The sequence below is a fragment of the Astyanax mexicanus genome, chromosome 18, assembly GCF_023375975.1.
Source record: "Astyanax mexicanus isolate ESR-SI-001 chromosome 18, AstMex3_surface, whole genome shotgun sequence".
NCBI classification, from domain to species: domain Eukaryota; kingdom Metazoa; phylum Chordata; class Actinopteri; order Characiformes; family Acestrorhamphidae; genus Astyanax; species Astyanax mexicanus.
In genome coordinates, this window is record NC_064425.1 from 32,161,634 (window position 1) to 32,187,370 (window position 25,737).

The 25,737-nt window shown below is 38.2% G+C and overlaps 1 protein-coding gene across 4 annotated transcripts; it reads left to right on the top strand.

Annotated features, from left to right (window-relative positions):
* Window positions 1-434: 434 nt before the first annotated feature.
* On the top strand, window positions 435-23,888 carry coq8b (coenzyme Q8B). Of its 4 annotated transcripts, none has more exons than XM_049467512.1 (16): window positions 435-567; window positions 1,987-2,052; window positions 3,084-3,265; window positions 4,968-5,273; window positions 6,636-6,702; window positions 10,460-10,531; window positions 11,579-11,698; window positions 13,188-13,273; window positions 14,132-14,272; window positions 14,835-14,916; window positions 16,307-16,400; window positions 19,963-20,104; window positions 21,014-21,121; window positions 21,646-21,711; window positions 22,009-22,095; window positions 23,451-23,888. In XM_049467512.1, exons 3-16 carry the CDS (start codon window positions 3,089-3,091, stop codon window positions 23,745-23,747), a joined length of 1,845 nt encoding a protein of 614 aa, XP_049323469.1. In that variant the 5' UTR covers window positions 435-567; window positions 1,987-2,052; window positions 3,084-3,088; the 3' UTR covers window positions 23,748-23,888. The 4 variants fall into 4 exon arrangements, with proteins under 4 accessions (XP_049323469.1, XP_049323470.1, XP_007234587.3 ...); XM_049467513.1 differs by having other exon boundaries at window positions 3,087-3,265; XM_007234525.4 differs by lacking the exon at window positions 1,987-2,052.
* The last annotated feature ends 1,849 nt before the right edge of the window (window positions 23,889-25,737 follow it).

The window sequence follows — 25,737 nt, forward strand, 5'->3', positions numbered from 1 at the left end:
TCGCAATGTTATTTAACATTATTCTGAACACATTCCACTCATTCAAACAGTACGAACATGTTTTTGAAAAGTTCAGTTTTAAAAAGCTTAGTAAAAAAAAAATGGTCGGGCTCGTAATGACAGTTTATGGGTCGAACTGGATTTTTGGGGCTGATGTAAGCTCTAAAATGTAGTGTAAATAGTATGTTTGCTTTGCCTCCTCTAGCGGTGAGCAGGGCATATTTACATTTATTTATATAAAGGGTTGATTTGGGGAGTGGGCAGTCTCGCTATAAACCAGCTATGGTGTTAATGGCATCAACACAGTTCCTAAATCACGTGTCGCTGATTATTGGTTAACGCCGCCTCAGTCACCGCGGTATTATCCTGTGAATGGGTGTCTTTACCTAAATCCCGCCTTAATTCAGTAAGCCAGAATGTGATTGGACGTGGGGCGCCCCGGTGTGCGCATGTGCGGTGGGCTTGTGGCGGTGTGGAGCAGAAGGACACAGAGAGCTCTGTATTAAACTGTATTAGAATTAATAAGACAGTAATCAGACACTGTGTGGATCAGACAGCTGCAGGGCGGTAAGCACAGCTCTGTTAAAGTCTATTAGAGTCATTTTACTGTTGTTGATTATCTAATGATCAGTGTATTGATTCTGACAGGCTGTGGTATTGATTATAGAGCTAAATTAGATTTATTCAGGTATAAAGTTTTGATCTAAATCTGCTAAAATTAGATTTTATTATATATATCTATATCTGTAACCTGTCTCTGTCGGTTCGGCCTGTGTATGTAATACCGTGCTCACGTTCCTTTATCTTTATAATCATGGAAGATATGACGCAGCAAATCGTTACATAATAATTACCTTTTAAACATGTATACAGCTTACATTTTAAGCTGTTTTCATTAAAATATAAAGCTGTTTAAATGTGTCCAGGAGCCCTGTGATCTTGGGATAACCCCGCCCTTTAATGAAGTAACCTCCAAAGCTCTATGGTATTACTTACACTTTTTGGGAGAAAAAAATATTTGGAAAAATCTTCAGAACAAACTAATTATTTTAATGTCCACTGCTTCATCATGATACCCTAAAATAGAGATGTACATAATGCTGTTCAAAGGCAACAAATGAAAAAAAAACTTGTTTTATTAAGCTTACAACAAAAATATAGGAAGAATAAGGGGGGGCAATATGGCCCTAAAATAATATCACAATATTTCATGGTATTTTTGCGATAATGATACTCTTGGGACTATGACAAACCACTGAATCAAACAAATATTTCAAGAATACACTACTGCAACAAAATAAAAATACATTTTACTATTGTATACAATGTGATATGGCACACTCCTAATTGAGATATTAAAAAATCAAGAATTTTATCAGATTTGTAACAGAAGTCAAAGATCCAGAATGTCATGATACTAATAATGCACTCCAAATATCTCCATATATCCAGAACTGAAGTAAAATGAATGATACTGGACATACATAACCTGATTTTAGTAGATTTAGATAGACCACTTAAAATGATGAGTTTCTTTACTAAATTGGAAACCTCTGGAATATAATCAAGAGGAAGATGGATGATCACAAGCCATCAAAGCAAGCTAAACTGCTTGATTTTTTTTGCACCAGGAGTGGCATAAAGTTTTTTTCAAAAGCATTGTGTAAGAGGAGGAGACCATGCCAAGATGCATGAAAACTGTGATTAAAACCAGGGTTATTCCAACAAATATTGATTTCTGAACTCTTAAAACTTTATGAATATGAACTTGTTTTCTTTGCATTATTTGAGGTCTAAAAACTCATCCTAAAAGCTTCAGCCATTTCCCATTTTCTGCAAATAAATGCTCTAAATGACAATATTTTTAATTGGAATTTGGAAGAATGGTTGTTTATAGTTTATAGAATAAAACAACTATGTTAATTTTACTCAAACATGATTACTGAAACTGATTCAGAAACTGAAGTGGTCTCTTATTTTTTCCAGGGCTGTATCGTGGAAAATGAGAACAGTGTAAAGTGCAGAAAAAGTACTCTGATGTGATAATAAGGGGTGGGTGATATGGCATGATATGTTAGTTATTTTAGTAATTAAAGTTTGAATTTGTATTTGAAACTGATAAGATAAGATTTCTGTCTAATCTAAAATCTCTAACTATGATAAAAATAAATAAATAAATATGTCTGCCAAAAGGCACAGTATTGTGATAATGGCCTGGACTCACTGTTACATTGAGATATATTTATTGTATTAGTTTGAAAACCTATATTAAGTTGACTCCATGGGTATGGATATGTAAATGTACAGTATATTTGAAATTGAATAAGTATTGAAAAAAGGGACATTGTGTTATTAGGGGAAATGTATTGTGTTTGTTTAGAGTTAGTAATCCAGCACAGTATATGATGAGTTTATATAATCTGTCTTAATCTGATTTTATATAATATAGTCTGTGATGGATGTCTCATAGAAATTATAAGAGTGGGAAACTTTCTTTTATATCAAGCATGAAATAGTTGATTGGACATCCTTTGATGTGAGTCCCGGGAGCTGATTGGTCAGGTAGATCAGTCAGACTGGATTATACGATTCAATGCAGGTTGTTTGTAATATTATTAACTGTGATTGGCTGGTGAGGTAATTGTGATAATGAGTGGGTGTTCAGGAAAAAGTGTTCCTAATGAATTGCTTGCTTTTGCTAAAAACCCTTCTGTTCACACACTTTATCCTCCTTATCAGGTGTTTAAAGTGGTTCTAATGGGCTTGGCTCTCATGTTGTTAAACGTCTCAGAGTCTTTAATCTGTTGCAGCTGGTGTCCCTGACTGCTAATCTTAACATGCTCATGTTAACTTCAGAGGATGTTTGGATATTGGACTTGGTTTGTAGTAAAAACTTGATAACGAGTATTCATTTTTGAAGTATAGTCCACTTCTGGTCTCCCCCAGCATTCCCAAATACAGTGCTTTTAGCTAATGCTCCCAACAGGCTTACAATACTAGTGATAGTAGTGATAGAGGCATAGTGTATATGCATCATATTTCACTACATGCATTTTGAGATGTATTTTGTGTTATTTTGTTAGCAGTGATGCTGTCGGAGGTGCTGCAGGTGCTGAGGGGTGCCGGCCGGGTGGGCGCTGCCCTCGCCAGCACTCAGGGCGAACAGCTGCGACTGATGGCCTGTAACTCCACACTGGGTGCAGGGGTCAAGGCTGCTCAGGAGGTGGTGGAGGGGCTGGCGGGCACCGTGATGAGCGGAGGAGAGGTAGGCAGGCCTGGTGATGTAGGGGTGGAACAAAATATTGATATCACGATATATTTTTTCGCTTTGGATATATTATCGATATATGGTGTCAAATTTGGATACTTTTGTTAAAACATAAGCCCTATCTGGACGGGATTAGTTTCTCAGGGGGTCCTGGTATAATTTTTTGTCTTTTATGGGGGGGGGGGGGGGTCCTCTGTGATTTTATTCCTGTCCAGAAAGACCATGTATGTGTTTTTCTCAGATGTCCTCTAAGAAAATTACAGACTGAATTACCTACTGTTTTTTTGCTAAACTCCGTCATCCTCCTGTAATTTTAGTCCCGTTCAGATGCACGTCTTATATTTCAAGTTTAATAAAATTGCTATTTGTCCACTGCTATGCACCATAATTACACTTTGGGCGCACGTTTCCAAGGAGATCGAGGAGCGATTGGAAATAGAGGAGCTAATGAACGCGTCATGTGATTTAGAATGCCAAAAATCTCACTGGTCCTCCTGTTTTTTCAATTGCAGTCTAGATGCAAAACAAATCCTGTACAGATAGGGCTATAGGTGCTCTAAACTCCCAAAGCAACCCCCCCCAATTAGACTTACTAAAGTTGTCTAATTGTACTGCTTCATTACTCCAGTGAATGAATAGGGTAAACCTGTGGTAAAGAATATTTGTATTTAAATTGTGTGTAACTGACACCAGTAAATCCATAATTCCTGGTATTTGATTAATTAGTATTGTGTATTTTATCTTCTTCAGTAACACAGATGGTGTAAAGTATCATAGAAAATTATAATGTGGTATTAAGTGTCACAGGATACTGATACTTTGATTCAATAAGAAAATAAGAAATAAGAAAAAAATTAAATATTTAATGCCACATATCAATAATGTATTGCAAATGAAAACGATACAATATATTGTGTTATCAATGTTTTGTCCCACGCCTAATTATCATTATCATGGTAAATTCTTCATGATAATGTTGTATCATGAGAGGCCCTGTGGTTTTCACTACTAGTCTGAAGTCTGAAAAATATGGAATCAGTAGTAAAGACACCACTGCCCTGCAGGGGGCAGATCTGGTTCAATTCCCACTCTACTCTGGATTCAAATCACATTAACTCTTCATAATCTATACATTAACATAATTACAGTTCTCTCATAATTAACCTCAATGTTATAGATCCTTTGATAGAACCCTGTGGGACTTCACTAAATAGGCTATACCAAATGAGTACCAATTAATTCATAGTAATTTCTTCTAAAGATGCACAGACGTATTTTTTTTTGTCCCAAAATAAAACATTTATCTAAATACTGAACACAGTTTTTTGCAGGTTTATAAAGATAATTTTGCCAATTTTCACCCCTAAATAAACAAATTACCCTGGATGTTTTTTGTCTTGCTTTTCAGAGGAGAAAGCAGTTGAAAACTAAATTCTTTAAATATTTATTGAACACCTAACCTTTTTACCATCCCAGCAGACACACATAAACAAAGCACAATACATTTACCTCAGCAGGGCTATGCAGTAGTTAGCTCAGCTCAGCTCATCATTACTATAAACATTTCTATCCTAGATACTTTATAGCTCGTATTGTTCAGTTAGTGATGCTGATTTATGTGAGTAAAGGGTAAAAATTAACTTAAACATGCTGTTTATCGGTTCTCCATCTGAGATTCTATTCTGGTTGTTTCTACCAGTCACAGAATTTGGACGAGTTCCCCTCTGTTGAGGACTGGGAGCAGGCAGAGATAGATGAGGCTGTGAAGTGGGCGACGGAGATGGACGATGTAGACGGTAAGAAAGTAGCAGACCAGACGGGTCCGGGTGGAGGATCACCAGGCAGCAGCGGCTGGCCGGGACAGAGCGCTCGCTTCCTGCACGTTTCTGCTCCTCTTTATCACTCCAGGTTCCATCACGACTCTGTAACGGCCCGACTCTCACCAGAGGACATCAGAAAAGCCAGAGAGACCAAGAAGACCATCATCAGACCTGCTCGGCAGAAGGTAACCCTAACCCTAACCTTCATATCTTAATACAAAGTATATCTGTATTACTTACAGAGCTCTGACCTACAACACCCGGCAGCACCGTATTTTTCACACTATAAGGCGCACCAGATTATAACGCACATTTTGCGACACTAGTAAGGAACAGGGGTGTTGCCATGTATCGCCGCTGGGGGGTGGTGGCTGGTGGGGTTGGTTAACTAAGTTAAGTAAAGCTAAGTAAATAAAACTGTAATTCTTAAAAATGTTAAAGTAAAACGAGAACTGAATGTTAATCTACAAAGATTTCTCTGCTGAAAACTGTTTATTTGGGTGAGTAAAGCACTTCCGTTAATTTAGAGTAAGCTTAGATTTCCAGATTTCCTCAAAGGCTGCAGCATTAGCATTAGTGGCTAACTGCTAGCCTGAGTGTTCCAGTAGGCCAGGGCAATATTAGCCAGCGGTTCGACCTATGTAGCCTATTTTAACACAGTAACATGCAGGCTACAGGCCAAAAATACTCACCTCTAAATGACGAAAGAGCTAGCACCTAGTGTGGTTAGCAGCTAATGCTAATGCTGCTTCAGCAGTGCCAGCCAGGGTTAACAGTAGGCTACAGGCCAATAATACTTATCTCTGATAGGCGAAAGAGCTAGCGCTTAGCGGCTAATGCTAATGCTAATGCAGTTACTGCAGTGCTACCTGGGGTTAGCAGCAGGCTACAGGCCAATAATGCTTATCTCTGAACGTGGAAAGAGCTAGCAATTAGCGTGGTTAGCGGGTAATGCTAATGCTTATGCTAATGCTGCTCTTGCAGTGCTAGCTGGTGTTAGCAGCATGCTGCAGTCAGATAATACTCACATCTGAAGAGCAAAAGAGCTAGCGCTGACTGGTAAAATTCATACACCAGATAAAATGCTCTGATTTTTGGAAGAATTAAAGGATTTTAAAGGGTTTTATGCGTGACTTATAGTGTGAAAAATACGGTACATACAGCTGTGCTCCACAGTTTACATACCCTGCCATAATTTAATATAATATGACATAAAATATAATCCAAAAACTTTCATTTTGTTTGTTTTTAATGATCAGGTGTAGCCTTTTATTATCAAACAATTGTGTTTGCTCTTTTTAAATCGTATTAATATGGTGAATGATTTTTGGCCAATTATTTGTGCTTAATAAAGAAGCGTAAAGGTCACATACAGTCCCACAGAGAGAATTTAATTCAGAATATCAAATTTACTGATCTGAACTAATTACAATCTATTAAAGTGTGTAAGATTAGGGTTGTGCAGGGTGGAAGTAAGTGCAGTAAGTAGTGCAACTATTAATAATAATAATAAATAAACACGAAGTGATTTTAATAATGTGTTTCAGCTGAGTGAGAGAGCGCGAGAGCGGAAGGTTCCGGCCACACAGATCAGCAGACTTGCAAATTTCGGAGGTGAGTGATAAAAAAAAAAAAAAAGAGAGAAATTCCAAACAGTGCTGTAGTACCTCTCCTCCCCACTAGCTGTCACTGTTTCCCCATTTTGAACAAAATCCTCTTATCTATCACTTTATTACAGCGCTGTGCTATTAATTCATCTAATAAAGCTATATAAGCTCGAAACACCCTCACAAATGATGAATATTATTCCTCAGGTATGATTAATGAGTGATTAGTTTAATAAACTGCAGATACAGAATGTTTCTGCACTATAAGCTGCAGGCGTGGCTCAGACTGGGTGGGGTGAATGTGATCACACTCGCACATTTATAAAGGAATAGTTTATAAACACAGACATGTATTAGCAGGTATTAACAATAGAATTTAACCAATATGGTCAAGATTATTTCAGTTACAATAACTGATTCTCTGAGAAATCAAATTTTTTTTTGTATCTTTTTTGATAATTTTGTTTTATTAGTTAAGCCCAGAGGTGGAAAGTAATGAATTACATTTACTCAAGTTACTGTAATCGAGTAGCTTTTATAAGTAATTTGTAATTTTTGAAGTAGTTTTTAAAATAAGTAATTTTACTTTTACCCAAGTACATTTTGACACAAGTAATTTACTTTGCTACATTGGAAAACTCCTAATTACTGAGTAAAAAATAAAATGCTGGGAAAAAACAATTGTCTGAATTAAAAAATATATTAATTGGCGCGGATGCTCAAGCGTGGAATAACGAGGCATAACGTCCTCATTCAATACAAAATGTGCCCCACCGGACAGAACTGTCAGCTTTCAAAAAATCCACATCAAACCTGCGAAAGCATGTGGTGGTAAGTATTTTTATCATTAAACAATCTGCTTGAATGTTAAAAAAAAACATTTAAATAGCAGTTAAAGCATAGCAATGGCAAGTTAAAATATAATAATGAAGTGTAAAACTGTAAAAATACAGTTTATAGTCATCTATATGACTATAAACTATAAGACCTATATGATTTTATAACAGTAAAGAAAAAGAATGGATCATAGAAACGTATGCCACTTGTTCTTGAAAATGTTTTATGGGGTGGTCTGAACAAATACTGCCTGAAAGGTCAAAATTATTATGTGAAATAATAGTTAATTAAAACAATTAAATTTATGATTTGTTGTACTTTTTTACATCAAATAATTAAAAGTAACTGTAACTTTTACTTAAAGTACATTTTAAATTGAGTACTTTTTTACTTTTACTCGAGTAGATTTTTAGATGGGTACTTTTACTTTTACTTGAGTAGACATTTTGCAAAGTAAAGGTACTTTTACTTAATTACAATTTTTCAGTACTTTTTCCACCTCTGGTTAAGCCATGTACAAAACACATTTTCCACCTCAGGCATGTATCACTATTTGACTGTAAAGCAGTTTCTAGGATCTTTTTCCAGTTTTCACCTTCAAGTGTTATCCAAAATGAATTACTATTAAGATTTTACATACAGTCCAGTAAACATTTACCTCATATTTCTTCTGATCATTAAAATATGAGTAAAAGTAGCACATTCTAATTTTTTTTTGTTCATCGTTTACTCACATAACAGAAAATATTGAAATGTTCAGTGTGACAATCTCCAGTAAAAACATGGAATTAATACGTATTAAAAATGTATAATAAAAATTATATTTGCTGTTATTTACAGTCTGTCCTACGTGTGCGATATCATGAATGTTGTGACGGGGTTGAATTAAGCTTAGGGATGTGTGTTAAATTGTAATATATCTTTACAGAAAAACAAATGTATATTTATTAGTGGTGTCAATCAATTAAAAAATGAATTAGATTAATCACAACAATATCCTCTGATTAACTGCGATAAATCACACTCTGTTCTTTTAAGATGCAAGTTCGTATAGTGGATATTCAAATGTGAATAAAATAATGAATGTAAGGAATGTAATTATACAGTCATATGAAAAAGTTTGGGCACCCCTATTAATCTTAATCATTTTTAGTTGTAAATATTTGGGTGTTTGCAACAGCCATTTCAGTTTGATATATCTAATAACTGATGGACACAGTAATATTTCAGTATTGAAATGAGGTTTATTGTACTAACAGAAAATGTGCAATATGCATTAAAACAAAATTTGACCGGTGCAAAAGTATGGGCACCCTTATCATTTTATTGATTTGGATACTCCTAACTACTTTTTACTGACTTACTGAAGCACAAAATTGGTGTGGTAACCTCATTGAGCTTTGAACTTCATAGCCAGGTGTATCCAATCATGAGAAAAGGGATTTAAGGTGGCCAATTGCTAGTTGTTCTCCTATTTGAATCTCCTCTGAAGAGTGTCATCATGGGCTCATCAAAACAACTCTCAAATTATCTAAAAACAAAGATTGTTCAACATAGTTGTTCAGGGGAAGGATACAAAAAGTTGTCTCAGAGATTTAACCTGTCAGTTTCCACTGTGAGGAACATAGTAAGGAAATGGAAGAGCACAGGGACAGTTCTTGTTAAGCCCAGAAGTGGCAGAACAAGAAAAATATCAGAAAGGCAGAGAAGAAGAATAGTGAGAACAGTCAAGGACAATCCACAGACCACCTCCAAAGAGCTGCAGCATCATCTTGCTGCAGATGGTGTCACTGTGCATCGGTCAACAATACAGCGCACTTTGCACAAGGAGAAGCTGTATGGGAGAGTGATGCAAAAGAAGCCATTTCTGCAAGCACGCCTGAGGTGTGCTTGTGCTTTTTATTTGGTTACCAAACCAATTTTGTGCTTTAGTAAGTCAGTAAAAAGTAGTTAGGAGTATTTAAATCAATAAAATGATAAGGGTGCCCGGTCAAATATTGGTTTAAGGCATATTGCACATTTTCTGTAATATTTCAGGATTGAAATGAGGTTTATTGTACTGTGTCCATCAGTTATTAGATATATCAAACTGAAATGGCTGTTGCAAACACCCAAATATTTAGAACTAAAAATGATTAAGATTAATAGGGGTGCCCAAACTTTTTCATATGACTGTATTTATATTAGTGGTGTAATATAAAATACTAGTATATACTTGTATGTTTGAGGGGAGATAAAGCCAACATGGGGCACTGGAATAAAGAATGCATGATAAATTTGATAGAGGAAACTTTTTTACTTCATTGTAAAAATCTCAGCTTGGTTTTAAGAATTTCTGTATCAGATCCTAATTTGTAACGGCCAGTATTCAGTAATGTTACATTGTCTCTTCAAGAGACCCTTACGCTAAGTGCAAGGGCATGTGTGTGGCTATGGTGAGAGCGCAGAGAACTGGAGTGTGTTGTGCTGTACCACTAAGGGTGTGTATGCACCTGTAGTTGGTTTCTATGGTGCAAATCAGTTGATGTGTTTGTTTATTTGAAGTGTTCTAATAGGATGAGCAGCGCAGATGTCTGCATAGTAAACAGATTGGTGTGGCTAGAGCAGTAAACGCTGCACATACCACGTTCAGTGAGTAAACAACATGGAGCAGGGTCAGAGCTGAAAGTATGAACCAAGACTGACAACAGAGCATTAAAACTGGACACCACACACCGGGAGATGTCTCCTCTGTCATTGTGCTGTCTGTGTTGAAGCTTGAAGTTGTCTGTGTGGGCAGATTATGGCAGAAGTTGAGGTCAAACTTGTTGTAATTTATTAGCGTAAAAAAAAACATTTATGCGCTCCTGTTTACAAATTAATCGTGTGTGTTAACACTAACGTTGAAAGGCCTAATAAATAGTAAACTGTGCTTGGCTGTGTTACAGGTTTAGCCGTGAGCCTCGGCCTGGGTGCCATTGCTGAAGCAGCGAAGCAGTCTTTTAATGGGAAGCGCTCAGGTAACTGTACACCCACTAACATGCACTAACACTCGCTCTCTCTGTCTGATAAACTCTTTTACCAAACAGTAACCAGATTTACACAAATAACAGCTAGAATATGCTTACAATAGGGATGCACATTATAGCTCTAAAATATATTACAGCATTTCAGTCTTTTCTCATTGCATTTGTAAACAAACATGTTTAAGACGTAATAAATAATCTAGTTTTTGGTTCTCTCTCCCAAAAGTGTTTTCTACTCTATAACTACATTCCCACTTACAGTGAAGTAGCATTCCCTCCTCCTCTCCACACTTATTACACCTGTCTGGTCTGGATTATTGTTATTAAACTGGAGCAGCAGAGAAAGAGATAATAATTTAGCTGCATTTTATATATATATAATAATATACCTGCATAATCCACCTGTACTGTATCAGTTTAAGTCTAGAATTTACAGAGTGACTTCGTTCTTCATCAGCAGATTCCACCTGTAGTTCTTTTTCACATTATTTATTCTTCTCTGATGATTCTTTACTAATATTACTTATAATATTGTGCAGTGGGTATTTGCTCTCTGCCAGGAGAATGTTTCAGAAGTGTTCATTTTACAGGGTATTTTTGACCATTTAAAAACATTGAAAATGTCCATGAATATAGTTCTGCAAGAAAATAATCTTAATGCTTAGTCTTTCAACATTTAGCAAAAACAAAAAAAATCTGTCAATTTTTAAAACAACAGTAACCAAGATTTTGTATAAAATAATAATATAAAATGAGTAATGTAAAAATAAATAAAAATAATGAAATGTAACAAAACATCTACCAAAATAATGAAGTGCAGAATATTTACATATAAACTACAAATACAAAAATCATTACTGTGTAATGATATATTGCGTACAATAAGATATAGCACAGCTCTAACTGTGTAATAATGTCCATCTGTAGCTGTAAGTGTGGTCTGCATTGTGGTGGATCAGATACGTTAGAGTAAAAAGTGTTAAGCTAGTTTTAGGCTGTTTTGCTGTATTTAATGTGATTTAATGATCATTTTCATCTCAGATAGTGGAGCTGTGCTGGACTCACCACTGCTGTCGGAGGCAAACGCTGAGCGGATCGTGGATACGCTGTGTAAGGTGCGAGGGGCGGCGCTGAAGCTCGGACAGATGCTCAGTATTCAGGGTACGATCCGAGAAACCTCATCACTGGGTCTTCTTTTAATAGATTTCTCAAATCCTGGACTCAGAACTGAGCTTGAACTTTGCTTGATATCACCTATTTTAGTACATTGTAAGAAAAAGAAAAGAAAAACTCACTTTACTCAAATAATTTAGGTAACAATTTGCATTCACTTAATTCCTAAATTAAACAGCTTGGACCCAATAGAAATAAAGGTATAGTTAGCTTAATGTTTCTTAGTACATCATGCAAAAAGTACGTCTTTCCTATTCCTAAGTCACACTTAAAGGAAAACTCTGGTGTAAAATGGACTTTGGGTATAGTAAAAAATGGCCAGCCTCTGCTCCCCTGCAGTTTTCTGAGATCCAGTAATTTTGTGCATTCTTTACAGCGTGCATTTCGGGGCATGTTTTGCCCCTATTTTTACCCCCCGCTTTTTACACTGTTATCCAGGCTTAAAGTAGCTCCACACCTTATTGGTAGAATTATGAGAGCCCTGACATTTAAAACGAGGCATTAATAACTTTAAAATGCACAAGAAGCTTATTAAAAAACACTGTTTACAACTCATAGCGTTAGCTTCAGCTCTGGTCGCCGCCTTTACTGTACTGATCATAGACATATATACATTAATATGGCCTGCAGGCTTTGTGGTGTCTATGTATATATGTCTATGCTCATATCAGCAGCTCTGCGTCTCTTTGAAGTTTAAATCACAATGGAGGGAATGTGTGGGCGGAAAAGCAAGACCTGGTGGACCAATCACAGCTGCGGCTGTCCACGTGACGCGATTTGTAGTGCCATTTCCAGGGAAGTGCGCATCAAGTTACAGCATAGGGTACGCAGCGACCCTTAGGCTATGAAGTAGGTTTTATGCAGAAGTATAAATTCACCTTTTCGTACAGAAAATGGTTACTTGCTCTTATGGCCTACAACCCTATAACTAAAACTATCCTACAACTATCCTATAAGATATAACTGAATACCCAAGGGAAGGTAGGCGGTGGGAAGAGCTATACACTGATGCTAAGTGAGAATTTGGGGGAATACCCCTCATGTAAATAAATTATGCCAGGAGCCAAAAGGAAAGCTGAACTTTTTGTGTAAAATACGAAGAAATATAAGTAAACTTAGCCTTATTTTTTGTGTGACTAAGCTATTTGGTGTAGGCCATATTTACTCAAATATACAGGATGAACACTACCCAAATACAGTTAGTGAGTTTTATTTATGTTTGGAAACAAAGGAGCACAAGGTTTATTAATATCTCTGAAGTATGTTTAGCATCAAAAATAATATAAAAGCATTGTTTTTAATAAGGATCTTTTAAAGGACCTTAAAGTTTATTTTTATTTTATTTATTATTGTATTGTTTGGTAGTTTTGTCTGTATTATTATTATTGCTGATCAGTGAGCAGGTAATGCTTATGTACTGATGTGATGATGTGATAATGTTATTAATGGTTTGTGTTTTTTTTTTTTTTTTTTCCAGACAACAGCTTCATCAATCCGCAGCTCCAGAAGATCTTCGAGAGGGTTCGGCAGAGTGCAGACTTCATGCCAGCCTGGCAGTTAAACGTAAACTTCTCTTCTTCTGTTAATTCTGAACCTCCTTTACTCTCTTGTTCAGTTATAAAAAGAGCTGAAAAGCAGTTATAGGAAAATGTCTCTGATATGTACTGTATAATTCAGTTGTGATGTAATGGGGATTAAAATCAGAGGTGTTTAAAGAAGGGGTGTAAGAAAATGAGGTGTGGGTTTGAGGTGTGGGTGGGTGAGTTGTGGAAGGTTAGATATGGAAGGTGAGGTGTGGATAGAGAGGTGTGTAGGGTTAGTTGTGGATGGTAAGATGTGGAGGGTGAGGTAAGGTGTGGGTGGGTGAGTTGTGGATGGTTAGATGTGAAGGGTTAGGTGTGGGTTGTGTAGGGTTAGGTGTGCTGCGTGGAGGGGTAGGTGTGAAATAAGGAGGGTCTGGTAGGGTGTGACTGTGCTGGTTGGTGTATCTGTTTGGTTATGTATGGAACTGGGGTTGAAGGGTGAGGTGTGGTAGGGTGAGGTGAGGTGTGGAGGGGGGTGTGGAGGGTGAGGTTTGACTGTAATAGCTGATGTATCTGGTTGTGTGTGTGTAAAAAGTTCTGGAGGAGGAGCTAGGATGTGGAGGGTGAGGTGTGAGATATGGGTGGGTGGTGTGTGGTAGGGTGAGGTTGGTGTATCTGTTTGGTTGTGTGTGTGTGTGTGGAAAGTTCTGGAGGAGGAGCTGGGCTGTGGTAGGGTGTGGTAGGGTGTGAAGGGTGTGAATATTATGGGCTGGTTGGTAAATTTGTTTGATTGTGGGTGTGTGTAGAAAGTTCTGGAGGAGGAGCTGGGGTGTGGCGGGTGAGGTGTGAATATTATGGGCTGGTTGGTGTATCTGTTTGGTTGTGTGTGTGTGTGTAGAAAGTTCTGGAGGAGGATTTGGGCTCTGGCTGGAGGGAGAAGCTCTCGTCGTTTGAGGAGAAGCCGTTTGCTGCTGCCTCCATCGGGCAGGTTCACCATGGAGTTCTACATGACGGACGGGAGGTGGCCATTAAAATCCAGGTACAGTGTGACCGTGGGTTCGTGGGGGCGCTATTTTCATCTACGTTTATTACCATATTGCTCACACTATAAGGCACACTTAAATTCAGCTGCTAATCGTGGCTAGCACTAGCGGTTAGCTGCTAATTCTGCTGCACCTTAGTGGATATCTGGAAATCTAAGCCTACTGTAAATAAACGGAAGAGATTTGTGTAGATTGACATCCAGAGCTGTTTTTTTTTTTTTTTAAGAATTACAGTTTTGTTCACTTAGCTTAGCTTTACAGGTATCGACACCCAGCAGCAAGACCTGCTGAATTAGAATGAAAACATGGCGACACCCCATTCCTTACTAGTGTTGCATAATGCGTCTTATAATCCAGTGCGCCTTATAGTGCAATTTTAAATGTTAATGTTGGCGTGGAGGAATTGTACATTTCTTAAAACTGGTTTTATAACCCCAATTTGTACTGGACCCTTTTTTAGCAAATGAACAGTTCCATTTTTCTATGCAAAGCTGTTAAATCATTTTTGTTTAAACGTTGATTTATTTTACTGTGTGTGTGTGTGTGTGTGTGTTACAGTATCCTGGAGTGGCAGAGAGCATCAAAAGTGATATTAATAACCTGATGTCTGTACTGAAGCTGAGCGTAGTGCTTCCTGAGGGTGAGAAGTCTAAAGCTTTTGACCTGCTGCACTGAAATGTTTATTATATTATTATTATATTGTTATTATTATTAGGGGTGTGACGAGACACTAATCTCACGAGACGAGACACGATATTGGGTTCATGAGAACGAGACGAGACGAGATTTAAAAATAAAATTTCAAAGAAATTTTGAAAGAAAGAAAATGTCAAAAATGAAAAATAATAAAACTAGAGTTTTATTTGACAAAATTATATAACGCACAATTAACAGACTGTTTCTTCTCACACATTGATTTTATAGGAAATAGAAATAAAAATAAGATTAAAAAATAAAAATAAAACTTTTCTAGGTCTTATATAGAGCAAACAATAAGTGCAAACCACAACCAGTCATATTAAGCCTAAGGTTTATGTTTTTTTCTCCTAAATCTCTTGTAATTTAACTATTCATAACAATAACCAGTTATTAAGACTATGCTTGAAGTGCAAACAGAGACAGAACATGTTTTTTAATACAGTACAGAGCTAAGGGATTAGTACAGCTGCCTATGAAACAGTCACGTGTAGGATTTACTCACAGTATTTATATATGGTTTGTATCTTGTTTGTCACTCTGTTACTGTTTATTGTTTCCACTGGAGCCAAAATGCAGCCAGACACACAACTTAAAAGTAGCAGAAGCATCTTCTATGCCAGGAGTAAGTTATTTAATTAGAATTCAGTATGGTCCAGTTCTCCTTTTTCCGCCCGTTTTCGGGCTCCCTATCTCCTTATAAAGGCATTTTTTCACGACCGCGACCATGACAACACGTGTTCGATCCCGCGTGAGGAGCGGTGTGTTTATTTATTTATTTTTTCTTTACCGCGTCTGCACAGATCTGATTGACTGAAGAGAGCGTTTGGTGATCTTACCCCACACGTGATTGGTTTGTGATTTACTGCGACCGCAAGCGTGTATACAATTATATCCTTCTCAGTAGTTTATCGGTTTGGGTCCGCATTGGACAATGTTTGGGTCCGGACCCGGACCGTGGTCCGCCCATTAGTGACCTCTGTTCTATGCAAATACCCAAATTTTGCTCTTCTGCTGAGAGCTGCTCTCTGCTCGGTATTATTTATATTATTTATATTTATTTCATAGTGAAAAGTAGCTCACTCCTCAGCTACCCGCGGTATCGCTACTGGGTTGCCAGATCCCTCTTAAAAAGTCCACACTAAACTATTCACTATTATAAAAAAAAAAAATTCTTCCCGCGAGACAGGTTTAGGCTTGACGAGAAATATCGTCACGTTTAATCTCGCGAGATATCGTGCCACGAGATCTCGTCACACCCCTAATTATTATTTTGTTGTTGTTATATTACTATATTGTGCTGCATGCAGTGATAATAGCTGTGTATGCTTTAGGGTTGTTTGCTGACAGCAGTTTGGAGGTGCTGCAGAGGGAGCTGGCGTGGGAGTGTGACTATAAACGAGAGGCAGCCTGTGCTAAACGCTTCAGGTACAATCATACATGACCTATTTATAGTGATGCAATATTATCACAATACAGTGCCCACAATAACAATGATATCACAATACTGTGATTGTGTGATACTCAATATATCACAGTACAATTCTCTAGGATACTCCACAGCATCTGTGCTACTGAAGAGGATAAAAAGTTCCTTATGGATTTATTGGTGTTTCAGTTTCACACAATTTAACAACCAATATTCTTTACGGCAGGTTTACCCTGTTCATTTGATTATAGCGCCACCACGTGGATTAATAAAGCAGTAACTTTAATAAGTCTAATTGGAGAGCGGGTTTTAGGGAGTTTAGAGTTCCTATGTTTTAACAAATATATACAAATTTGACGCCACATATCGATAATGTATCACCTCATCAATATTTTGTCCCACCCACATTATCCCGTGTATTTAATCCAATCAATTAAATATATTTATGAAGCACTTTTTACAGATCATGTTGTTGCACCATCACATTAGGGCTGCACGATATTGGAAAAAAATTGACAATGCAATTTTTTTTTGACGATATACATTGCAATATCAAACGATGCAGGACTTTTCACCAGATTTGACCAAATGTAGAAGAGTAGAGAGGTCTGTGTGAGGCCTGTGTAAGCTCTTCGCCCCTCCCCTCCAGAAAACAGCTAAAAAGTCTGTGTGCTGTCTCACATCAGAGATCCGGACCGACCGTGAGCTGATTCAGTGCTTTAAAGTCAGCCGATCATTCAAAACCTGAGGAAAACAGCAAAACAACAAAAATCTGCCCTTTAATCGGGCATTTAAATGGCCTTTTAAAAGGTGATAATAAGATAATAAGGTAATATTAAGAGCGTTTTCTGGGTTTTAAAATCGTGATTTCAGCTGTAACTGGAAATATCTGTGCGAAACTGTGCCGGACTGAGGTGCACATTTTTTGACCTTTTGTTTTTTAGCACGCTCCCCCTCCCTCTTGCGCTTCTCAGGCAGCAGCCTGTTACTCACACAAACCCAGAGACAATGCTGTGCACTTTTAGAAACTACAATTACAACACTGTGTCTCTACTTCTTGTTTTAAGATTTCCATAATTGCCTTAAGTGACATTAGACGTCCTGCGATGTGACTATTGTGCATGCACACATCACGATGACGATGCTTAAACGATATATCGTGCCGCCCTACATCACATGCACCATCACATGCACAGGGGACCCATGCATCCACACAGGTCTAACATATTCAGGTATATATCTACACCAGCAGTGGAAGCAGTTAGAAAATGTATAGGAAAGAGTTCATATAACTTGGATGTAATCTGTAGTGGAGAGTCAGAAGCTAGCTAAAGCAGGTAGAATAAACTGGATGATGGGCAGCTGATCTGTGGTGGGTGATGGATGGGGAAGCCTGACTTTCAGACACTTCCATTAGTCTGGCCGGACAGGTGAAAGGAGAACCTGAGGATGGAAAATCCATCCATATCAGGCCAGACAGGTGGGCAGTCAGTAACTCTGAGGAGGGCAGAAAGATGGAATTAGTTCTGACTGGATTTATGGAGAACAGAGGATATGTAACATGTGGCGAATGACTCCAGCAGATCTGAATATAACAGTGAAAGAATACACTATTAAGCAAAACTTCTCCGTATTATGTAATTTTTAATAATCAGTATTTTATTTATAGTATTTTATTCAGCATAATCAATATATGATTCAGTATTAACATGATCTCAGGTTAATGTTCTTTTGAGTGATTTAAGGCCTTTTCCGTGGAATCAGCCTACAGGGTTTGTACAGTCATGAAAAACCTGTAAAAGTCATGGAATTTGAAAATAGCAATTTCCAGGTCTGGATAAGTTTTAGAAAAATAAAAATTGCCAGAAATTTTTGGAAAAGTCATGGAAGTTTGGTCTACAATTCTTTGTGTTTCCGTTTATCGATGGAGAAAATCTATTTGAGCTAATTTAAGCTAACAAATACGTCAGCTAAGAGTTAAATCACTAATTTAGCCGTACACAATGGAGCTCTCAGGATCAGACACACATTTTATTAATAATGATTGTGTCAGATTCATTTTTTTATTATAGTCTTAGTTGATTTTTGGTTTTATTGTCCATGTCTACATTGTTTTAAAAATCACACGGTCATGAAATTGCCTTGAAAGCATGAAAAAAAAGTCATGGAAAAATTATGGAAATTTATTGGTTAAGAAGTGTATGAACCCTAAGTCTAGTTTCTGTACGTTTAATCAGTGTTTTTGTTGTCTATTGGAGATATGTGTGGGTTCCAGAGAGCTGTCTGCCCAAGTTTAATAGACGGAAAAGCAGGAAGTCATTTTTAATCTTAAAACAGGCTGATGTAAGAGAGTCGACGTCAAAGCTCAGGTCTCACACTTAATTAGTGGAACTGTGAGGGCTGAGGTCTGATGGGTATGGTATAAACACTGGACAAAAGACAGTGGAGACAGTCCAGATTGGCCAGAAGAGACGGGGAGGTTCTATCCATTTATCTTGCACAGCCTGAACTCTGGAGCTTCAATTTGAAAACTTTGATGTTTTTCCTCTTTTGAACTTTGATTTATTTTTCCCTTTTATTTTTCATTATCAATTGCATCCCAAAAACTTTAGAAGATTCTCCAGTTTTGTCCAGATGATTCTTTGAATAAATTGGCAAAGCTATTTTTGGACTGGGACCCAGTATCACACAAGATACACATAAACCGATTACAATTGGACAAAAATCTTTCAACAGCCTAAATAAAGGAAGAGAGCCAGAAGGTAACATAGACACTGAGGCACCCTGAAACCTCAGCATCCACCCACTCCACCGTCCACAAACAGCACCAGCATCAGTTTAGTCACAATTCCCTATGTGCACGGTACAGTGGCTTAGTGGTTAGCACGTTTGCCTCCCAGCACTGGGGTTGTGGGTTCAAGTCCCTATCTGGATGGAGTTTCCATGTTCTCCCCGTGTCTGTGTGGGTTTCCTCCCACAGTCCAAAAACATGGAGATCAGGTAAATTGGGTACTCTAAATTGCCCAGAAAAATTGAAGTTTGTGTCAGTGTAAATGTATGTATGACTGTGCCCAGATATGTATTGGTGTAAATGCTGTAGTGCCCGATGCAGTCCTCCAGGTGGATGATCGTTTCCGGTTGAGAGTGCGCTGTACGCTATTGGCAGCCGCTTCTCATCGGTGTGTGGATGAGGGTTGATGTGGTTGCGTGTAAAACGTGTAAATAGTAAAGCGTCCTTGGGTTTCTAGAAAGGCGCTATGTAAGTTGAACTCCATTCATACATGAACCCCCCCTGGATCTGCAGCTTTATCTAAATGGAAAATCATTAATTACCCATAGAGAAACGATACAAGTAAGTTTTCAGTCTAGACTTAAAGATTAAGACTGTGTCTGAGTCCCGAACATATTCAGGAAGGTTATTCCAGAGTTGGAGTGCTTTATAAGAGAAAGCTACTACTACTAAAGTTACTGTACCAATCACCGCCTGCTTTACGGATGAGGTCTGTTGAGGTCCGCTGTGGGCTGGAGGTTCTGTACTGACCTGATGTCTGACTCCTGCAGGGCTCTGGTGGAGGGAGACCCGATATTCAGAGTACCTGAGGTCATCGATGATCTCACCACCGGCCGGGTCATTACCATGGAGCTGGTGCACGGGATCCCGCTGGACAGCTGTGTGGATCTGGATCAGGAGACCCGGAATAACGTGAGTTATAGATTTACACAAATAAGTTTAATCTCTCTTATCTGTAATTACATTTTACTAGGACAACTCCAGTTACAGATTTGTCTCAATTACATTATTAATAAGAGTAATTATAATTACCAATATCTATACTGTAATGTAATGCTGACTAGTAACAACTACATAGCTCTAATGTATGTTTAGACTAGTTGTAATGTGGATTTTTATGTGCAGCTTTAGCTTGTATATATCATTATATAATTATATAACTTTAGACCACCATATGGTGGATTTATATTGTAACATATCCCTATCAGAATTATATCATATCAACTCAAATTACGAAATATATTGTTATATTGTCTAGCTTTACTGTCTCAATAAAAAGTTAACAGGAGAGCCAGTGCATGAACATTCTTTCTTGTTGTCGTACAACATTCTTAGTTACAGCTCTTAGATACAGTTCTGGAAAAAAATTAGAGACCACTTTAAAATGATGAGTTTCTTTGATTTTTACCAAATTGAAAACCTCTGGAATATAATCAAGAGGAAGACGGATGATCACAAGCCATCAAACCAAGCTGTACTGCTTGAATTATTACACCAGGAGCGGCATAAAGTTATCCAAAAGCAGTGTGTAAGACTGGTGGAGGAGAACATACCAAGATGCATGAAAACTGTGATTAAAAACCAGGGTTATTCCACCAAATATTGATTTCTGAACTCTTAAAACTTTAGGAATATGAACTTGATGTCTTTGCATTATTTGAGATCTAAAAGCTCTGGATATTTTTTGTTATATCAGCCATTTCTCATTTTCTGCTAATTTTCTGGTCCCTTAATTTTTAGCTGTATACCTCCCGCTGTCTATAAGGCACATGTTGTGAATTTGATTGTATATGACTGCAGCTTGTAATTCTGTTTCTGCAGATCTGCTTCAGGATCCTGCAGCTGTGTCTCAGGGAGCTCTTTGAGTTTCGCTTCATGCAGACCGACCCCAACTGGTCCAACTTCTTCTACAACGCTGAGGAGAAAAAGGTGTGTCTAGGGACGGAGCATCTCACCACATAAAACCAGAACTTCACCCCACAGCTTTTTTAACACAGCTGCAATATGATCATACATCAGCAAATGAAGATTATTGAACACTGACTGAGATATCCCAGAATACTCCAGTTAAGAGTATATACATGCACTGAGACATCCCAGAATACTCCGGTTAAGAGTATATACACTCACTGAGACATCCCAGAATACTCCGGTTAAGAGTATATACATGCACTGAGACATCCCAGAATACTCCAGGTAAGAATATATACACTCACTGAGACATTCCAGAATACTCTGCTTAAGAATATATACACTTCCTGAGACATACTCTGGTTAATAGTATGTACACGCGCTAAGACATCCCAGAATATTCAAGTTTAAGAGTATATGCACACACTGATTGTTATTATCTTTTTTTTTTACTATTGTTTTGGTAAATTAACTGCTTTTATTATTCCTTGTTTTAATAAATGTTTAGTAAATGGTAAACTGTTTTTGTCTTTCTTTAACAGATCTACCTGCTGGACTTTGGAGCATGCCGAGAATACCCAGAATCCTTCACTGATGATTATATAGAGGTACTGCAGATAGGCAGTGTGTTTTAAGTAGAATCAGACCCTAGTTGTACAAGACTGAAGTGTAACACAGAGAAATAAAGATATCAGTCTGGAGCTTTATTTACACTGAATACAGTGCAGTGCTGCTCCAATGTTTATTAACCCTTTAGAATTTGCTATAGTTCTGCATAAATCTGCATTTCTAATTAAAAAAAAGGTAATCGTGTTTCAAATCTTTAAAAAAAATGTTTTATATTGAAGTTCATATCTGTTGGAAAGAGGTTAGCTTTTTGCTGTAACTGGAATATTCTCCACTAGGTGGTGCACGCCGCCTCCATCGGGGATCGAGCCACGGTTCTGCAGAAATCCAAAGACCTGAAGTTCCTCACCGGCTTCGAAACCAAGGTCCGTTCATTTCTTCTTCATCTCTCTCCACCTCACCCTTTTCTCCATCTAACTCCATCTCACTTCACTCCATCTCACTCCTCTTCCATCTATCTCAATTCTTGCTCCATCTCACTCCTTTTTACTCCACCTTAGTCCTCACTCCATCTCACTTCACTCCATCTCACTCCTCTTCACTCTATCTCAGTCCTCTCTCCATCTCACTTTACTCCATCTCACTTCACTCCATCTCACTCCTCTTTACTCCACCTCAGTCCTCTCTCCATCTCACTTCACTCCATCTCACTCCTCTTTACTCTATCTCAGTCCTCTCTCCATCTCACTTCACTCCAGCTCACTCCTCTTTACTCCACCTCAGTCCTCTCTCCATCTCACCTCACTCCATCTCACTCCTCTTCACTCTTTCTCAGTTTTCTCTCCATCTCACTCCACCTTACTCCATCTTACTCCTCTTCACTCCACTTCTGTCCTCTCTCCACCTCACTCCATCTCACCCTTTTCCCCTTCCTCAATGTCACTTCAACTGCATCCTCTTCACTCCACCTCAGTCCTTTCTCCACTTCACACCTCTTTACTCCACCTCGCCCTCGCCCCATCTTACTCCTTTTCACTCCCCCTCTCTCCGCCTCAGTCCTTGCTCCATCTCTCTCCTACACCTCAGTTCTCGCTCCATCTTACTTTTCACTCCACCTCACTTCGCCTCAGTCCTCGCTCCATCTCACTCCATCTTATCCCTCTTCTCACAGTCATTTCTCACTCCACCTTACTTTACCTCAGTCCTCGCTTCATCTCACTCCACCCCTTTCCTAATTCTTCTCTCCACCTCACTCCTTACCTTTCTCTCCCTCTCACTCCACCTTACTCCTCAGCCTTCTCTCCACATCACTCCATCTCATTCTTCTCACCCCTACTCCTCTTCACTCTACCTCACTCCTCCTCAAGCCATCCTATTCCTCCTTACTCCTCAGCCTTCTGCCCACATCACTCCATCTCACTGCTTTCTCACCCTCACTCCACCTCACTCCTCCCTCACTCCACCTCACTCCTCCTTATTCCCACTCACTCCACCTCACTTCTCACACTTCTCTCCAACTCACTCCTTTATTCTTATATAAAGTAAATCTACACAGTGCTAAGAAGTGTTTTTTGTACTGACTATTCACCTCCCTTTTTTGGGTGCAATATAAACCCATTATAAAATGTTTCTTTGCAGTACCGTCTGTAATCTTACCAAATAAATCTGTGGATATTTAAACCTGCTCACTACTGAATACTGAAATACTTCATATTTAAAAATCTTATTTTTGAAATATTGAATTCTCGCTCTCTCTCTTTTTCTCTCACTCTCTCTCTAGGCCTTTGAGGACGCCCATGTTGAGGCGGTGATGATCCTGGGGGAAGCGTTCGCCTCTCAGGATGATTTTGATTTCGGGACTCAGAGCACGACGCGGCGGATCCACAGTCTGGTGCCGGTGATGCTGCGGCACCGGCTCACGCCTCCGCCGGAGGAGTCCTACTCCCTGCACCGCAAAATGGCCGGCTCCTTCCTCATCTGCTCCAAACTGGGGGCACGTATTTCCTGCAGAGGCATGTTCCTCGACATCTACAACGCGTACCGCAGGCGGCAGCAGCAGCGCACGGGTCCGGTGTAGCGCGAGCGGATCAGAACGGCAGGCCGCAGGGTTCGGTACACGGCTCGGATGGACTGGATTAAGTTTGTTTTTTTGCTACCGATTGCCATAAGAAAGAAGTTTAAGCCTGAATAAAGAGAGAGTGTATTTATGTTAATATAACTGTGTGTTGTGTGTGTTTGAATTGGTGGGTGGAGGTTGGATTTTAAAATGTATACCAGGGGTGACCATCACAGATCATCTTACACATTATAGTGATGATATCACACAATACTGTTATACTCGATATATCACAATACAATACTCTGTGTTACTGAAGAAGATAAAATACTCCTAAATAATCAAATAACAGAAATTATGAATTTATTGGTGTCAGATTCATAAAATTTAACAAGCAATATTTTTTACTGCAGGTTAACTCTATTCATTTTTATTATATCACCACCATGTGGAGTAACGAAGCAGAACATTTAGTAAGTTTAATTGGTGGGCGGGGCTTAGGGAGTTTCAAGCAGCTTAAAGTACAGTAGATCATGCTGTTTCTCCATCAGCAGCCAGAGTCTGAGTGAGAGTACAGTAAGTCATGCTGCTTCTAAATCAGCAGCCGGAGTCTAAGAGTGTACAGTAGGTCATGCTGTTTCTCCATCAGCAGCTGGAGTCTGAGAGAGTACAGTAGATCCTGCTGTTTCTCCATCAGCAGCCAGAGTCCAAGAGAGAGTACAATAGGTCATGCTGCTTCTCCATCAGCAGCCAGAGTCCAAGAGACAGTACAGTAGGTCATGCTGTTTCTCTCTGGGTGGGTACAGTAGGTGGTGTTCTCTTTCCTTATCAACCCCCTTGTGATACTGTATGTATAATTTACAGGACAAGAATATAATATTTATTGTTAATTAATTCTGGATAAAACATTTAGGTAAAAACTGGAAAAGGTTTCTTAAAGGCTTAACTAATAAGCTATCAGGTATAATTATGAAAAAAATGTTGTTTATTTTTTTAGTGAATATGATTCAAAAGGCCCTGTCTCACCCTGGGACAGACATTTACACTGCCTGGCCAAAAAACAAAATTAACTAAGCAAGTAGGTAAGAGGACATTGGATATTTACAGCCTGGGTGATTAATAGGTTTTAACTGCTGTAATTCAGTTTTTTAAAAGAGCCTGAAGATATATTTGCATTTTTCAGTGAGTTCAGAAGGTAGATTATTTTTTATTTATATGGATTAAATATGAATATTATCCTTGCACCCCGTCCCTTCATTTACACACACACACACACACACACACATTTTTTTTAAATATTTTTTCATTGAGGTTGTAACTCTTTTCAATTTCAGCTGGTACTTGTACATAGTTCACAAAGGCCAATCTGTGTTAAACATTAAAACATATATAAATAAAATCTCTGTAATTATCTTAAATTAATTATCTTATTTTTCATGCATGAATTATCACATCATGAATCAGGATTTCTTCCTCTAATCTTTTTATTCATCTTTCAGGCTAAAATCTAAAATTAATTTAGATTTTAACCATAATTGTTTTAGTTTAGTTCATGTGTACACTGGTGGACAATATACATTTGAGCAAGAATTACATTTACAAGCATTGCATTACAGCCCAATGAGTATATATATATATATATATATATATATATATATATATATATATATATATATATATATTAAAGTGGAATGCTTTAATGAGTTATTTAGTTAAAATGTTGTGTATAAACAATATTGATGATACTAAATTTACACATTTTTTACTATTATCTGCCATTTCTGTACACTGGGCTACTCCATTCCTCCCTCCACCCATCCCTACATTCCTCCCTCTCTCCATCCATCCATCCATTATTCCCTACATCCATCCTTCCATCCCTCCTTCCCTCCACCCTTCCCATCATCCATCCATCCCTCCCTCCATCCCTCTTTTCCAGTCAGTGTATAATCTGTACCGCCAGGTGTCGCTGTTTCTGCCCGCAGTCTGCGGAGGAGAGCATATTTGCATG

What these genes read in the sequence shown, in the direction of transcription:
- coq8b (XM_049467512.1), top strand. Translation starts at nt 3,089, where the DNA reads ATGCTGTCGGAGGTGCTGCAGGTGCTGAGGGGTGCCGGCCGGGTGGGC. An exon ending in ACAGATGCTCAGTATTCAGG is followed by an intron (nt 11,699 to 13,187) that starts GTACGATCCGAG and finishes TTTTTTTTCCAG; the next exon opens with ACAACAGCTTCATCAATCCG. An exon ending in GCCTGTGCTAAACGCTTCAG is followed by an intron (nt 16,401 to 19,962) that starts GTACAATCATAC and finishes TGACTCCTGCAG; the next exon opens with GGCTCTGGTGGAGGGAGACC.